Genomic DNA, 15,943 nt, shown 5'->3' with positions numbered 1-15,943 from the left:
AATACGATTGTAGAAGAAGAAGGAAGAAGACTTTGATGATCGATTGTAAAATCTAATTTTCCCCCAAATTACATAACCCTAGATTTTTAGAGAATTGGGCATGCCCAATGTCCACATGGTTTTGCCCATTTGGTCATGGATCAAATTTGGTCTTTGGACCAATGGGACCATTTAATTATTGGGCATGTCCATAGCCCGCCCGTAATAGTTTGGACTGGTCTTGACCATGGGCCGAGAGCCCAATTGACAGCTATAGGTGTGGTGGTATGTGAGAGAGATGTGTCGAATTAGAGAGAGGTTAAAGGTGCAAAACCATCAGCGGCGAAGCTGTGGTTTACATAGCTGTCAAGCGAACGTCACAGTTGTTCCGTTGGCGACAACACTGGTCATCACGGCGTTGAAAAAGCTGGATAAAAATGAAGGTGAAGAACATTAAGTATAATGTAAACATATTGTTTGATGATGTGATTGAGATCTCTAGGATCATGAGAATCTGAATATGTGTTATAAGCTATTCTTTTGTGTAGTTAAGAGTTTCTGTAGAGAATTAGAGAGATGCTTTATATAGAATTAGAGACATGCTTTATATATTATTGATATTATTCAAGAAATTAGAGAACAAATGTTTTTGTTGGATCCAATGGTGATTTAAGGGATTGTACTAGAATAGGCTTAGGTCAATAGAGTTTTTTCAATATAATTGAATTCTTTTTGTATTGCTTCCTGAAATTTCTTATGATTTTGATTCATTTGTTGTTCTCTTAGACTTTTTTTCTCTCCTTGCCATCGAGATATGTTGCTAGTTGCATGCGTAGATTTCATAGAAACAAATTCTAAAGTGTTGGATTTCAATTATTGGTGTTGGTATGAGCCATGAGTTCAATTTATGATGCATTGTTGAAAATTTAAGAAGAGATACGTAAATATGAGGAAGACCTTCTTAAACTGACTTTATGAAGTATTTTTGTGGTTTATTCTTAAATAACCAGTATTATGTTTGTGATATCTTTGAAATATTTCTTTACAAGATAGTAGTATCTTGTGTCTTAGTGGCTGGAGAAGTGTGTGCTATCTTTAATGTGTTTCATGGTAAGTTGACGATGAACAACATGTTCCATCGCGGAGAATCCGACTCACATATTACTCCAATATGATTAAATTTATGCATTGAGTTGTTTTTAAAACCATTATAAGACGTATGCAGGAACACTTCAAAGATGTTAATCTTTCAAACACTTATTTTTATGAACATCATCCTGAATTTCAAGGACTCATTCCTGAATATTATTGATTCCTTCCTAAATTTAAGTAAATGTGTTTCTAAATCTTTTTTTTTGGTGTGTTTTGCTTTAGTGTGTCAAATTTTATGCATTGAATTGTTTTCAACCATTGTGAGACTTACATGAACACTTTAAAGATATAAATCTTTCAACTATTATTTTTATGAATACCATCATGAAATCAAAGATTCATTCCTGAATATATCTGAAGTCTTACTAAATTAAAATAATTGTGTTTCTAAATCTCTTTGAGGAGAAATTATTTCATTTTTGTGCACATCCTAATGTTAAGAAACTCAAACTTTTTTATGAAAGTCATCATAAAATTCATGGAAGATATGATCGATGTGGGTATTAGATGAAAAATGACACCGAACAAAAGTTAGATGAACAAATCAATAAATAAAACAATCCAAATTTTAACAAAGATGAGTGAATCAATGTTGATTAATAAATTGAAAGAAAATAATACTCAGAATTTTTAAAACTTGGAGGTGTGAAACAATACTCAAAAAAACAAAAACTATTTTTAAAGTCCATAAAAATCTGTATATACATAAAAATAAAAAGGTGTGAAAACAAAAAGGTGTGAAATAAAAAAGTGTGAAAACTAACAAGTGCAAACATTGAAAGCTATGGGTAAGATGAAGAAACACAACTGTTGGATCAAAACATTGTCACTTTTAAGATCATTAACAAATCTAAACTGTTAGATGAGACAACAAAAATTATCTCATCCGTTAGATTTAAATTGACCCTTAAAAGTGGGTTTGCTATTATATATAAAAATTTTAAAAAAAACACAGCAATAAATCAATTCTTTGATTTTATTTACTATTTTGTAAGTTTCAAATTAAAATAATACTCAGAAAACAATAAAATCGTAACTTTTTTTAATAGTCCATAAAAATCAATATAAAATAAACAAAGAGTTGTAAAATATAGAGGTGTGAAACAAAAAAAGTGTAAAAATTAATAGGTGCGATTTTTGAAAGATGGGGGTACGACGAAGAAACACGATTAATGGAAAAAAAACTTGCAACTGTTGGGTTCATTAATAATTCTAAACCATTAGATGAGATCATAGAAATAATCTCATCCGTTAGATTAAAGATGACCCCCAAAAATGGGTTTATTAGAAATAGAACAATACAAAAAAGAATAAAATAAACTTCGTATGCATGAAGACTTATGTCTTTATAGATCATTAATGTTATATTCTTTTCGAACTATATGACCACACATATAATAATAATACTCTAACAGAGAATAAATTAATTTATTTGTATTTAACCGAATGGACACTAACAAGTTCATAAGTAGACACTAACAGGTTCATTCGTAAGCTTTTGTCATTGGTTCGTTGGGTTTCATAAATCTATCTATATTTATTACAATGCAACACAAATATAAAAATACCTTGAATTGAAGATTGATGCATGTTAATTAAAAAAATAATCCAATAAAACAATTCTTTGATTTTATTTATTAACTTCTAAGTTTAAAAAATACTCAGAAAATAAAAAATTCGAAACTTTTTTTGTAGTCGATAAAAGTTAATATATAATAAACAAAGAGGTGAAAAATATAAAGGTATGAAACAAAGAGGTATAAAACAAAAAGGTGCAAAGATAAAGATGGGGTACGACAAAGAGATGCAAAAATTAATAGGTGCGATTTTTGAAAGATGGGGATACAACGAAGAGACACGATTATTTGAATGAAAAAAATTGCAACTGTTGGGATCATTAATAATTTTAAACCGTTATATAGAATAATAGAACTAATCTCATCTGCTGGATTAAAATTGACGCAAAAAAGTGGGTTTGCTATTATATATAGACTTGTAAGTTTAAAAAAAATACCAGAAAACAATAAATTCAAAACTTGTTTTTGTAGTCCATAAAAGTTTATATATAATAAACATGATATATAGATTGATGCAGATTAATTTAAAAACACTCCAATAAAACAATTCTTTGATTTTCTTTTTAACCTTTAAAAATACTCTGAAAACGATAAATTCGAAACTTGTTTTTGCATTCCATAGAAGTTTATATATAATAATAAAAAGGTATAAAATAAAAAGGTGTAAAACCTATAGGTGTGAAATCAAGAGGTGCAAAAATAAATAGGTGCGATTTTTTAAAGATGGGGGTATGACGAAAAGACACGATTATTTGAAGGAAAAAGACTTGCAACTTTTGCATCATTAATAAGTATCAACCGTTAGATGAAATAATAAAACAATTCTCATCCGTTGGATTAAAGATGACACAAAAAAGTAGGTTTGCTATTATATATAGATACTATATGACTTTTTTATTCTTTTTAAGGGCCTGACTGGTTCAAACGCTGCGGTTGCGGTTGTGGTTGCGGGAGATTGCAGAAGTAGGCGATTGCGGTTTCAAGTGTTATTAAGCGTTTTGAATGACTGGTTTAGCGGTTTAAAATTGGTGCGTTTGCAGGAGGTTTACGACTGGTTGACCAGCGGGTGCAATAGCGGTTGGAACATAGTAAATGTGATATATAATATAAATGTTTAAAAACACAAATTTTTAATTAAACTTGATTTATAATTTCAATTTATTAAAAAATACTAAAATAATTATTCGAAAAACAAATAAATTTCATATTGAAATACTTATTCATTTATACATTTGGCTTTTCACCAAAAATTTAATCAAGTAATTTGATAAATGACAAAATATATGCTTTAGATCGTAGGTTAGTAGTTGCATCGGTAGGAATGGTTAAGTGAGAGTTGAGAAGAGTCACTGGTGATTTGTTTTAATATTTTTCACAAATAATCTTATTTTTTTTAAAAATTCTGATGAAATATTATATTTATTTAGATTTTTTTTGAACTTATGTGCGATGTGTCATTAAATTTACATCAAGTTTTTCGGGTTATTGTTAATTGGAATATTATTTTCTTCTAATTGTTTATTTTATAATCTCTGTAATCATATCCGTACTTCATTTTCTCCCTTCCTTAATGAGTAAAATGGTTAGATAGAAGATATAACACAAAAGAATTTCATTATCATTGATTTCTTTTAAGTTTTTATATATATAAAAAAAAATCAACTGCAATCGCTCGCAACCGCAAACGCTTGCAGGAAGCAGCTTTTAAAATTCAGTAGTTTGAAGCGGTTGGGAGCGATTAAGAGCGTTTTATGTGATTGGTTCCAATCGCTAGCAACCGCTACCACCCGCGAATGCAACTTTTGCGGGAGGTAGCGGGAGAACCAATCAACACCTAGGTAAATTGGAAAAACAAAAAAATTATAAGTGAAAAAGAAAAAGCAAGTATATATTAAAGAATGGATCAGGATAAAACCTATTTTTTACTTTAAGAGACCTGAGTAGCCGCTTTCGTTTTCCTTGTGACATCATATCACAAAAAGAGAGAGAGAAAAAGATGATGTACGATCTTCCGCCAGATTTGGTCGAGGAAATACTTTCCAGGGTTCCAGCGACATCTGTGAAAAGGTTACGATCTACTTGCAAACGATGGAACGCTATATTCGAAGATGAAAGATTCACTGAGAAGCACCTTCGTAAAGCACCAAAGGAGTCTATGGTTCTCATGTTGAAGGGGTTTAGGGTTTGTCCAGTGAGCGTCAATCTCAACGTTGCTCCTCCTTCTATAGAGTTTAAAGGTGCACTTGGCCTAAAACCAAAGGATTCCCATTTTAGTTTAGAAGAAATTGACATAGTCGACGTTTTTCATTGCGATGGTTTGTTGTTGTGCACCACGAAAGATTATAGACTCGTGGTTTGGAATCCATGTTTGGGAGTTACCAAGTGGATCCAATGCAAAATTGTTTACAAGTTTATTTCTAGGTTTACTCTGGGATATATCCTAAACAACAAATCTTGGCGTAGCTACAAAATCTTGAGGTGGTGGAGTTTTTCCAGTGGCCCAAAGTTTGAAATATATGAGTTTGGCTCTGACTCATGGAGGGTTCTTAATGACGTTGTTCTTGATTGCGACATACAATATTGCGGTTATAGTAGCGGTGCATCGTCTTTGATAGGAAACACTTACTGGGTTGCAACTGATAACAAAGAAGGTTATGCATTCGTACTCAGTTTTGATTTTACAGCAGAAAGATTTAAACGTCTGCGTCTTCCGCTATTTCAGAATGATATTGGCCAAGTGACTCTATCAGTTGGTAGAGAAGAACAGCTTTCGGCATTAAATCGGAGTTATACATTTTCAAAGATAGAGATGTGGGTAACCAACAAAATTGATATTGATTCAGAGTTGTTGTGGAGCAAATCCTTTATAGTGGATTTACCTGTTTTCAGTTATCCTATTCCTTTTTTCACGAGTCTATTAATCGATGCGGAGAAGAAAGTGTCCTTGTGTTGTGATATAGGTACTGGTTACCTCGGGAGCTTGTTAAAAGTATACACTGTCGGAGAGTACGATAAATATTGTACAGAAACCCCTAGCAAATGTGGCCATGATCTGGACCCAGTTATTTTCAATTATGTTCCAAGTGTGTTTCAAATCAAGTGAATTATTGCACATCTCTTTCGTTTTTGTTTTTTTTTGTTTTTGGTTTTGAACAACATTTGAGGTAGCTGATCCAGTGATATGAATTTACAAGGCTAATGTTGTTTGTATAATAGTTATTATTTTTGGTATTTTATGGTTCCTTTCTTCTTTGCGTCGTCCAGTTTTGGTTTGGATTTGAGATTTTTTTTTTTTTTGATGAAACTTTTAAAAAATCATTTGATCCGATCATGATGAAATTACACGAGGTGTTTTGATTACAAAGTGACCAAAGGAGACAATGGCGATACTGACTGAATCAGTAAGAACTAACAATAGATAGCGACAATGGCACTTTGCGACAGAGGCGAAAACAGAGGCATTGCTAAAGCCTCTCTTGGGAATGAGTTTCTGGTGCCAAGGAGGAGTTGAAATGTGCGAAGTGTGATCGGCCCAAGGAAGGAGTTTGTGGGCTTCGGCCTAGAGGCAAACGTGAACAGCAAAAAAAAAAAAAAAAAAAAACGAAACCCTAACGTTCTTCTTCGTTGGGAGCTTTGTGGTTGTGGATGATGGTGCCCGATCTTCCTCTGGAATTGGTAGAGGAAATACTCTCTTAAGGTTCCCACCACATATTTGATACGATTACGAACTACTTGCAAACGATGGAACGCTTTGTTCAGAGACCGAGGATTCACCCAGTAGCACTTTCGCAAATCTGTTGCAAAGGACTCTATGGTTCTCATGTTGAAGGAACATAGGGTTTGTCCAGTGAGCCTCAATCTCAACGCTGTTACACCATCTATAGAGTTTAAAGGTGCACTTTGCCTAAACGGTTCCCATTCGAATTCAGGACAAGTCGATATAGTCCGAGTTTCCCACAGTGGCGGTTTGTTGTTATGCACAACCAAGGACGATCGACTCGTAGTTTGGAATCCGTGTCTAGGAGAAACCAGGTGGATCCCATTCAAAGATGATTACAAGAGATACGGCACCAATTTCACTCTAGGATATATCCAAAACAACGAATCTTGTCGTAGATACAAAATCTTGTGCACTTCTAAAACACGATACGGAAGAGTCTCGGGGTTTCAAATTTTGATATATAAAGACAATGTCGTTTGAATAATTTGTTTTTGAGTACTTTTTTGATTCGTTTCTTGTATGTGTGGTAATTGTTTTTGTTTGAATTGAAACTTTTTCCTAACCAAAAATAAAAATTAATTTGATGAGGTTAGATTTTTTTTTTTTTTTTATAATAAAAATAAAAGTTATAAAGTGACAAACTTTAAAAAAAAAAATAACGAATACTGAATCCGTAAAAGAGCAAACACAAATGGCGATGTTGGTAGCGAGTGTTCTTCATCTCTCTCCATTGGTGTTAGCCACCACGACTACTAAACCATTTCTTCAAAAACAGAGAAAGCATACCAAAGCCACAACGACCAATAACGTCTCATCGTCGTCTCCGATTAAGTCGTTGAAGAATTGCAAAACCATTGATGAACTTAAGATGTTTCATCGTTCGCTCACGAAGCGAGGCTTTGATAATGATGTCTCCGCTATAACTAAGCTTGTAGCACGAAGCTGTGAATTGGGTACTCGTGAAAGCTTAAGCTTTGCTAAAGAAGTGTTTGATTACTCAGAGGAGGAGAATGGTGAATCGTATGGATCTTGTTTCATGTACAATTCTCTGATTCGTGGATACGCATCTGCTGGGTTATGCAACGAAGCTATTTTGCTCTTTCTCCGAATGATGAACTCTGGGATTTCTCCTGATAAGTACACGTTTCCTTTTGGATTGAGTGCGTGTGCGAAGAGCAGAGCTAATGGTAATGGGATACAGATTCATGGGTTGATCGTTAAGATGGGTTACGCTAAATATTTGTTTGTGGAGAACTCGCTGGTTCATTTCTACGCAGAGTGTGGAGAGCTTGATAATGCACGCAAAGTGTTTGATGAAATGTCTGAGAGAAATGTAGTTTCTTGGACGAGTTTGATTTGTGGGTACGCGAGGCGGGATTTAGCTAAAGACGCTGTTGATTTGTTTTTCCGGATGGTTAGAGATGAAGACGTGACTCCTAATTCGGTCACGATGGTGTGTGTGATATCGGCTTGTGCTAAGTTAGAGGATCTTGAAACGGGTGAGAAGGTTTATGGTTTTATCTGTAGTTCTGGGATTGAAGTGAATGATCTTATGGTTAGTGCACTGGTTGATATGTACATGAAATGCAACGCTATAGATACAGCAAAACGGCTTTTTGAACAGTACGGTGCTAGTAATTTGGATTTGTGTAATGCAATGGCATCTAATTATGTGCGGCAAGGATTAACAAAGGAGGCTTTAGGTGTCTTGAATTTGATGATGGATTCTGGTATTAGACCTGATAGGATTTCGATGTTGAGTGCGATTTCATCTTGTTCACAGTTGAGAAACGTCTTGTGGGGAAAGAGCTGTCATGGGTATGTACTGAGGAATGGGTTTGAAAGTTGGGACAACGTTTGCAATGCGTTGATTGATATGTACATGAAATGTCATAGGCAAGATACTGCGTTTAGGATCTTTGATCGAATGTTGAACAAGACAGTGGTGACATGGAACTCGATAGTCTCTGGCTATATAGAGAATGGTGAGGTGGATGCAGCTCTGGAAACATTTAAAACCATGCCTGAGAAAAACATTGTTTCTTGGAACACGATCATAGGCGCTCTGGTACAAGAAAGTATGTTTGAGGAAGCGATTGAAGTTTTCCGGTCTATGCAAAGCCAAGAGGGTGTCAATGCGGATGGTGTGACAATGATGTGTATTGCATCTGCTTGTGGGCACTTGGGAGCTCTTGATCTTGCGAAATGGGTATATTACTACATTGTGAAGAACAGAATTCATCTTGATGTCAGACTTGGTACAACCTTAGTAGATATGTTTTCCAGGTGCGGGGATCCTGAAAGTGCAATGTTGGTTTTTGATAGTTTGGCACACAGAGATGTCTCGGCTTGGACAGCGGCTATAGGAGCAATGGCTATGGCAGGAAATGCTGAGCGAGCTATAGGGCTTTTCAATGAGATGATTGAACAAGGGTTGAAACCAGATGGAGTTGTGTTTGTTGGAGCATTGACAGCTTGCAGCCATGGTAAATTGGTCCAACAGGGTAAGGAAATCTTCAATTCAATGGAGAAACTTCATGGAGTTTCACCAGAAGATGTGCACTATGGATGCATGGTTGATCTGCTTGGTCGAGCAGGATTGTTAGAGGAAGCTTTGCAACTTATAAAGGACATGCCTATGAAGCCAAACGATGTGATTTGGAATTCTCTTTTAGCTGCTTGCCGTGTTCAGGGAAACGTCGAGATGGCAGCTTATGCCGCTGAGAGGATACAAATACTGGCTCCAGAGAGAACTGGAAGTTATGTGCTTCTATCAAATGTCTATGCATCAGCTGGAAGATGGAATGATATGGCTAAAGTAAGGCTGAGTATGAAGGAGAAAGGGTTACGTAAACCGCCAGGAACTAGTTTAATACAGATTCGAGGTAAGACCCATGAGTTCACATCAGGAGATGAGTCACACCCTGAAATGCCAAAAATAGCAGCAATGCTGGAGGAAATCACCGCAAGAGCGAGTCACTTAGGCCATGTACCTGATCTTAGTAACGCTCTAATGGATGTAGATGAGAAAGAGAAGATCTTTATGCTTAGTCGACATAGCGAGAAACTTGCAATGGCCTTTGGGCTCATTAGCTCAGACAAAGGCACAACAATCAGAATAGTCAAGAACCTAAGAGTATGCTCTGACTGTCATTCATTTGCCAAATTTGCATCCAAAGTATACAACAGAGAAATCATTCTAAGAGACAATAACCGGTTTCATTTCATTCATCAAGGGAAGTGTTCTTGCGGTGACTTCTGGTGATTACAGAAACAGAAAGTAAAAGATGAACGAGGAAGATTCACATTTCATTGTCTAAAAGTTAAAAAAGAGGAAGATTCACATTTCAATGCTTGAACAAGGTTTCAAGAAAAAAAAAGTAGATACAAAAGGAGAGGCCTTCATCACATTTCATTGCTCAGGAAAGATTGGGTCAATGAAAGAGTGATACATGGGATCAGAACTCCAGAGATGAGCAATGTGAAGAGGAGACGAAGTGATGCGATGTATCTCTTCAACAAGCCAGATGGTAGCTTCAGCTTTAGAAGGATGAATGATTGAATCCAAAGCCTGGTCTTCAGAATCAGTATCAAATCTTGATTGATCCCAACCTTGTAACAGAACATTGGTGAGGTAATGCAAAGGCTGACGATAAAGCTGTTTGATTGACATGCCTAATCCAACCCAACTTGTGAACGGAATCAACGAGCCACGATTCGTCGGAACAGGAACTTGCTTCATGTACTCTTGATACATCTCTGCTCTTCTCAGCAACGAACCTGACTCAAATGCAGAGTATTCGTTAGTCAAAAATCAAATCTTTCGGGTTTAAAAAATGGTGGAGAATCAATCGTGTACCTTGTTCATCAGCGACGTGAGACGTATCAAGAGGTGAGAAGCCATCACTGATCTCAGCATCAACATCAGATGAACCGGAGTCACCTGATGCTCGTAGATCCATCGTCATCGAGGTCTGCATGGTCGGTTAGATTCTGACGGCGCCGTAGACAGTTAAAATGTACGACGGCGATGATGACTGCTTAACACGCGGCTCCTTAAATCTTAGGGTTTTTAACGAAGAAGACGAAGAGGATGACTTGTACACGTGTTAGTAAAAATTGTCACTTGTCAGTTGTGCGGTAAACCAAAAAATCTAAACTAAAAATTATATTAAATCGAACCGGCGCAAAACTTTAGGCCCGTCTCAAACGGATTCGAACCGTGATAGCATCAGATGAGAAAACCAAAAAATCTCAATTTTAATAAAATCGAACCATTAACGATCCGACCCGGCGTAAAGCTTTGAGGTCCATAGGATTCGAACCGGGTTAATACCCGTACCAGACCTGAACCGACACAAAGCAGCAAGCTTTTAGGTCTTAAAGATTCGAACTTTGATCGGAAAAACAAATTACAAATCTGAACAAAAATGCTCACTAAGCTTAGGATTAGTAAGCTTGTTTCGTATACTTTACCTCGGAGAATCTTCCAACGGAGGTTTCTGGTAACGAACAACGCTTTCTCCAACACTGAGGAGGAGTCACCGGTTGTTGTAGCCGCAGAGTCGCCGGAGCTTCCGTCTTGGATTAAAGACTTTTTATCAAACAAGCCTTCTTCTTCATCTTCGAGTTTGGTCTCAGAAGACGATGAAGATTTCGTTATCCCTTCTTTGGCGAATTGGGTCGAGAGCCAGAAGTTTAGTAGTGAACAAGTCTCAGAAGGGAATGTGGTGAAGAAGAAGCCAGTGGAAGATATTGATAAAGTCTGCGAATTTCTGAACAAGAAGGACGCGTCTCACTTAGATGTTGTTAAAGAGTTGAGTGGTTGCGATGTGGTGGTTACAGAGAGTTTGGTTTTGCAAGTTTTGAGAAGGTTTAGTAATGTGTGGAACCAAGCTTACGGGTTTTTCATTTGGGCAAATTCACAAACAGGTTATACGCATTCAGCTAAGAGTTACAACGCAATGGTTGATGTGTTGGGGAAATGTAGGAGTTTTGATTTGATGTGGGAGTTAGTTGATGAGATGAAGAAAAAGAAGAGTGATGAATCTGGGCTTGTTACGCTTGATACCATGAGTAAGGTTATGAGGAGATTAGCGAAATCAGGGAGATATAGTGAAGCTGTTGATGCTTTTTTAGGGATGGAGATGAGTTATGGTGTGAGAACAGATACTGTTGCTATGAACAGTTTGATGGATGCACTTGTGAAAGAGAATAGTATAGAGCATGCTCATGAAGTGTTTCTGAAGCTTTTAGATACCATCAAGCCTGATGCTCGGACGTTTAACATTTTGATTCATGGGTTTTGTAAAGCTCGGAAGTTTGATGATGCTAGGAAGATGATGGATTTGATGAAGGTTACTGAGTTTGCTCCTGATGTTGTTACTTACACTAGCTTTGTTGAGGCTTATTGTAAAGAAGGAGATTTCAGGAGAGTGAATGAGATGTTGGAAGAAATGAGAGAGAGTGGGAGTAATCCTAATGTTGTGACTTATACTATAGTGATGCATTCGTTGGGTAAATCTAAACAAGTAGCTGAAGCTTTAGGAGTCTATGAGACGATGAAAGAAGATGGGTGTGTTCCTGATGCTAAGTTTTATAGCTCGTTGATTCATATTCTGTCAAAGACTGGTAGGTTTAAGGATGCAGCTGAGATATTTGAGGACATGACGAATCAAGGAGTTTCTCGTGATGTTTTGGTCTACAATACTATGATTTCTGCTGCGCTTCATCACTCTCGAGATGAGATGGCTCTACGTTTGCTTAAAAGGATGGAGGATGAAGAAGAGGAATCGTGCAGTCCAAATGTTGAGACTTATGCTCCATTGCTGAAGATGTGTTGCCATAAGAAGAAGATGAAGCTGCTTGGAATCTTGTTGCATCACATGGTTAAAAACGATGTTAGCATCGATGTGTCGACATATATCCTTCTCATTAGAGGGTTGTGTATGAGCGGGAAAGTTGAAGAAGCTTGCTTGTTCTTTGAGGAGGCAGTTCGGAAAGGAATGGTTCCTAGAGATAGCACTTGCAAAATGTTGGTAGAGGAGCTTGAGAGGAAAAATATGGCAGAAGCAAAAGACAAGATTCAGAGTTTGGTTCAGTCGAAAACTATTGTTGCGTAGAGATTATTAGAGTTTGGAGCCATGGCTCAAAGTTTTGTTTTCTTTATCGGTGGAATGATTTTATACTCTGTAGCAGACTCTCTGTTTAGATCTCAAAGCATGTTTTTCCTTACTGGAATGAAATGAATTCACACGGACTATGTAATGTCTGAAGCAAATCAATGGATGACAATACATACATCCATGTCTAAATTGGGTATCTTGTTTGGCTAGAAACCGATATGAATTACCAAGAAGCTAGAGCAATCCGAACAGGAATTGCTTCAGTCTTGAATACTAGCTAGCACAGTACAAACACAACAACAAATTGAGGCACATATGCATATCGAATAAGCTCTCTTTCTCTATATTTTTACCATGAATTAATCGTCTAAGAAGTAGTATGATCCTGCAAGCTTTTGCTCCCTGTCCTTGGTGGACTCTAATTTGTTGATCCTTGGCCTGAAGTTAGTCGGATCTCGTCTGAATGTGATGTTGAGGTGCTGCAAAAGGTCAACAAGTTTTAATTCAAGTTCTTAGAGGGAGGCTTAATCTTATAATAAGCATGAAAAAAGTGTTATCAATTACCGATAAGAAAAGGTTCATTCCGCTGAGGAGCGACTGTGGAGAATGAGCAGTACACTTGACAGCAGGCTGTCCTTCGTAGACGATAACTTTGTCTGCAAGGTAGGTCGCCATTATAAAGTCATGCTCCACGATAAACGCCGTCTTCTTCGCGTGTAGGATGAACCGTTTAATGACCTTTGAAGCTGTGATCCGTTGCTCAGAGTCTAGATACGCACTTGGCTCATCAATTAGATAGATATCAGCAGGTTTACCGAGGCATAGAGTTATGGCAACCCTCTGCCTCTCTCCACCAGAGAGTTTGCTTATCTCTTTATCCAAAAGCTCCTCAATCTGAAGCGGTCTCACTACATCCGACACAAACTGAGGATGCACATATGCATCACGAATCTTGTTATGCAGCAACTGTCTTACTGTACACACACGCCTCGAACCAATCCCTTGCGGTTTGTATGATACGTTAAACTCTGGCATAGTAGCTGATTCTTCTACACCTTCTTCACGTGGGAATGCACCTGCCTTTGCATTAGGAAACAATGTTTTATTACTTCAAAGTCTTAACCACAACAATGAAGATAAAGAGAGAAAAACAAAAAGGAGATGGAGGAACTCTAGCTACCAGCATCCGGATGAAGGTAGTTTTCCCTGTACCGTTCTCCCCAAGCATTACAATAATCTGAGAGTCAGTGAACTCCCCTTCCATCACATCCAGCTTGAAATCTCCAATCTTTTTACTCATATTTGGGTATTTGTATCTTGCGTAAGACTTCACTTCCCCATCGCTCTCTTGTGGAGTATCAGAAACCTTGGGAAAGAAACAAACTGTGATCAGTAACAGTCACACAAAACATCCACTGATGCATGAGAGAAACAAAAAGCTTTACGTACCTTGAAGGTGAGAGATTCTTCCCGGAAACGCAAGTTTTCAGTGGGGATAAACCCGGACAAGAACACGTTGATCCCTTCTCTAACAGAAAAGGGAAGAGTCACAACACCATAAGCTGTTGGTTTCCCATACAAACAGCAAACAAAATCAGACAAATAGTCAAGGACGCTGAGGTCATGCTCCACCACAATTATGTAGCTGCAACAAATTCCAATGCCCATATGTTAAGCCTAAATTATTATGTTCAAAAAAAAAACAGAGAGATGATGATAGAATAGAATCTGACTTGTCATGTCAGAGGAGCGAGCGTATAACTTGAGCAGCTTTGAGTCTTTGCCTCACATCAAGGTAACTAGATGGTTCATCAAACATGTATATCACTGCATTCTGCAAGAAAACTGAAGCAATCGCAAACCTCTGCAGCTCTCCACCAGATATATCTTTTGGTTCACGCTCCAGGATCTTGGTCAAGTCCATATCAGCACAAATCTCCGCCATCATTCCTTTCTCGTCCAGCTTCTCAAGTGTTTTCCCAAGCTCACCAGGAGCACGTTCTTTTATGTCTTCTACATGTTGTGGCTTCATAACGGCCTGTCATACAAGGTGGAGGCGTTAGACTCAACTTATGTGTACTTCTCTCCCTTATCAAGATCAGTATCTTTCTACCCCTACGCATACCTTTAGATTCTCTTCTACGAGTCGTGTGAAGTAGCTTTGAAGTTCTGACCCGCGGAAGTGATTCAAAACTTCTTGCCAAGCCGGACGATTCTGCATACCCAACATGGTAGGTAAGTAGTAGAACAATGTCATAACATATACATATAAGGACTAGATCATTACCTCGTATCTGCCAAGATTTGGTTTTTCTAATCCAGCCAAGATTTTGAGAGCCGTTGATTTACCAATACCGTTTTTGCCAACCAAACCTAAGACTTGCCCCGGCCTTGGAACTGGAAGCCTGTGCAATTTGAACGAGTTCCCTCTATAGCGGTAGATTGTATCTTTCTCCAATTCCTTGGGAAGATTAACAATCTGAATAGCTCAAAAAGGGCACTTCTGCGATTGTTGCAAAACAAAACGAATGTCAATTAATTTGTAGTGTGTTCCAACATGAATGAATGTGTTGTAACCCAAATACTACGAACCTTCACACAGATACCACATCCTATACAAAGCTCCTCTGATATGAAAGCAGACTTGGATGCTGATGTCACCTCGATATAAAGCTTCCCTACAGAGAGAGAATTAAAACAAACCGTGTGAGGCACACTAGGTTATAGAGCGAGAGAATGGAAACGAGGAGAAAGTAAGTAAGTAAGTACCCGTCTTGACAACAGGGCAGCTCTTCTTGCACTCCTGTCGACATTTATTCGGCTTGCACCGGTCATCATTCACGATAGCAATACGCGCCGATCGATTTGCCATCCTGCAACTGCAAAGTATGAAAAAATGTATATATATAGCGCAGATCGGAGATGAGGAAGGTCTCAAGAAGCTTTAGAGTAATGAGAAGATGGATCTACGAACCTACGGCTGTGAGGCGGCAGATTAGGGTTTTTACTCTGTCTTCTTTCTTTCTCTTTACGACTAGGGAAGATTTGGCTCTCTTCAAAGTATTTTCTTTTGTCATAAATAATTATATTTCCATTCTTAGAGCCAGTAAAAAACAAACCAAATCCCAAATATGGAAACAAACAATAGAAAAGGTAAAAATTGTGACTCCAAAAGTCCGAAAGTCAATCCACCGTGACAATGTCTCTGTTGCATTGCAGCTCGTGCTCACAAGGTGGAGACGACGAATTTGGGAAATCTAAACACGTAGCTGAAGCTTTAGGAGTCTATACATACATAATACAAGAGAAGATGAAAGAAGACGGTTGTGTTTGTGTTCATGATGCTAAGTTTAATAGCTCAATGATATCATATACATATTCGCTCAAAG

General features: G+C 37.5%; 4 protein-coding genes and 2 pseudogenes across 5 annotated transcripts; 3 read left to right on the top strand and 3 right to left on the bottom strand.

Annotated features, from left to right (window-relative positions):
* Nucleotides 1-4,665: 4,665 nt before the first annotated feature.
* On the top strand, nucleotides 4,666-5,811 carry LOC109130825 (putative F-box protein At3g22720 pseudogene; annotated as a pseudogene).
* Nucleotides 5,812-7,092: 1,281 nt separating this feature from the next.
* On the top strand, nucleotides 7,093-12,688 carry LOC104766168 (pentatricopeptide repeat-containing protein At3g22690). Its single transcript, XM_010490000.3, has one exon. It carries the CDS (start codon nucleotides 7,121-7,123, stop codon nucleotides 9,692-9,694), a length of 2,574 nt encoding a protein of 857 aa, XP_010488302.2. The 5' UTR covers nucleotides 7,093-7,120; the 3' UTR covers nucleotides 9,695-12,688.
* LOC104766167 (protein RDM1-like) lies at nucleotides 9,624-10,427 on the bottom strand. The gene is made up of 2 exons (XM_010489999.3): nucleotides 10,289-10,427; nucleotides 9,624-10,209 (listed from the first exon to the last, which is right to left on the bottom strand). The coding sequence occupies exons 1-2, from the start codon at nucleotides 10,407-10,409 to the stop codon at nucleotides 9,842-9,844; spliced, it is 489 nt and encodes a 162-aa protein (XP_010488301.1). The 5' UTR covers nucleotides 10,410-10,427; the 3' UTR covers nucleotides 9,624-9,841.
* On the top strand, nucleotides 10,564-12,688 carry LOC104766166 (pentatricopeptide repeat-containing protein At3g22670, mitochondrial pseudogene; annotated as a pseudogene). The gene has a single exon (XR_015591524.1). The product of XR_015591524.1 is annotated as a pentatricopeptide repeat-containing protein At3g22670, mitochondrial pseudogene (transcript).
* On the bottom strand, nucleotides 12,636-15,016 carry LOC104766165 (ABC transporter E family member 1-like). The gene is made up of 7 exons (XM_087502891.1): nucleotides 14,842-15,016; nucleotides 14,680-14,769; nucleotides 14,288-14,592; nucleotides 14,004-14,199; nucleotides 13,735-13,920; nucleotides 13,119-13,634; nucleotides 12,636-13,033 (listed from the first exon to the last, which is right to left on the bottom strand). The coding sequence occupies exons 5-7, from the start codon at nucleotides 13,852-13,854 to the stop codon at nucleotides 12,914-12,916; spliced, it is 756 nt and encodes a 251-aa protein (XP_087359017.1). The 5' UTR covers nucleotides 13,855-13,920; nucleotides 14,004-14,199; nucleotides 14,288-14,592; nucleotides 14,680-14,769; nucleotides 14,842-15,016; the 3' UTR covers nucleotides 12,636-12,913.
* Nucleotides 13,884-15,426, bottom strand: LOC147920451 (ABC transporter E family member 1-like). Its single transcript, XM_087501076.1, has 7 exons — nucleotides 15,324-15,426; nucleotides 15,147-15,232; nucleotides 14,842-15,033; nucleotides 14,680-14,769; nucleotides 14,339-14,592; nucleotides 14,004-14,199; nucleotides 13,884-13,937 (listed from the first exon to the last, which is right to left on the bottom strand). Exons 1-7 carry the CDS (start codon nucleotides 15,424-15,426, stop codon nucleotides 13,884-13,886), a joined length of 975 nt encoding a protein of 324 aa, XP_087357202.1.
* Between the last annotated feature and the right edge of the window lie 517 nt (nucleotides 15,427-15,943).

This window comes from Camelina sativa, chromosome 19, assembly GCF_030686135.1.
Source record: "Camelina sativa cultivar CO46 ecotype springtype chromosome 19, ASM3068613v1".
In the NCBI taxonomy this organism is placed as follows: domain Eukaryota; kingdom Viridiplantae; phylum Streptophyta; class Magnoliopsida; order Brassicales; family Brassicaceae; genus Camelina; species Camelina sativa.
Note: the sequence above shows the minus strand (reverse complement) of the source record. Positions and strands in the feature narration are given on the sequence as shown.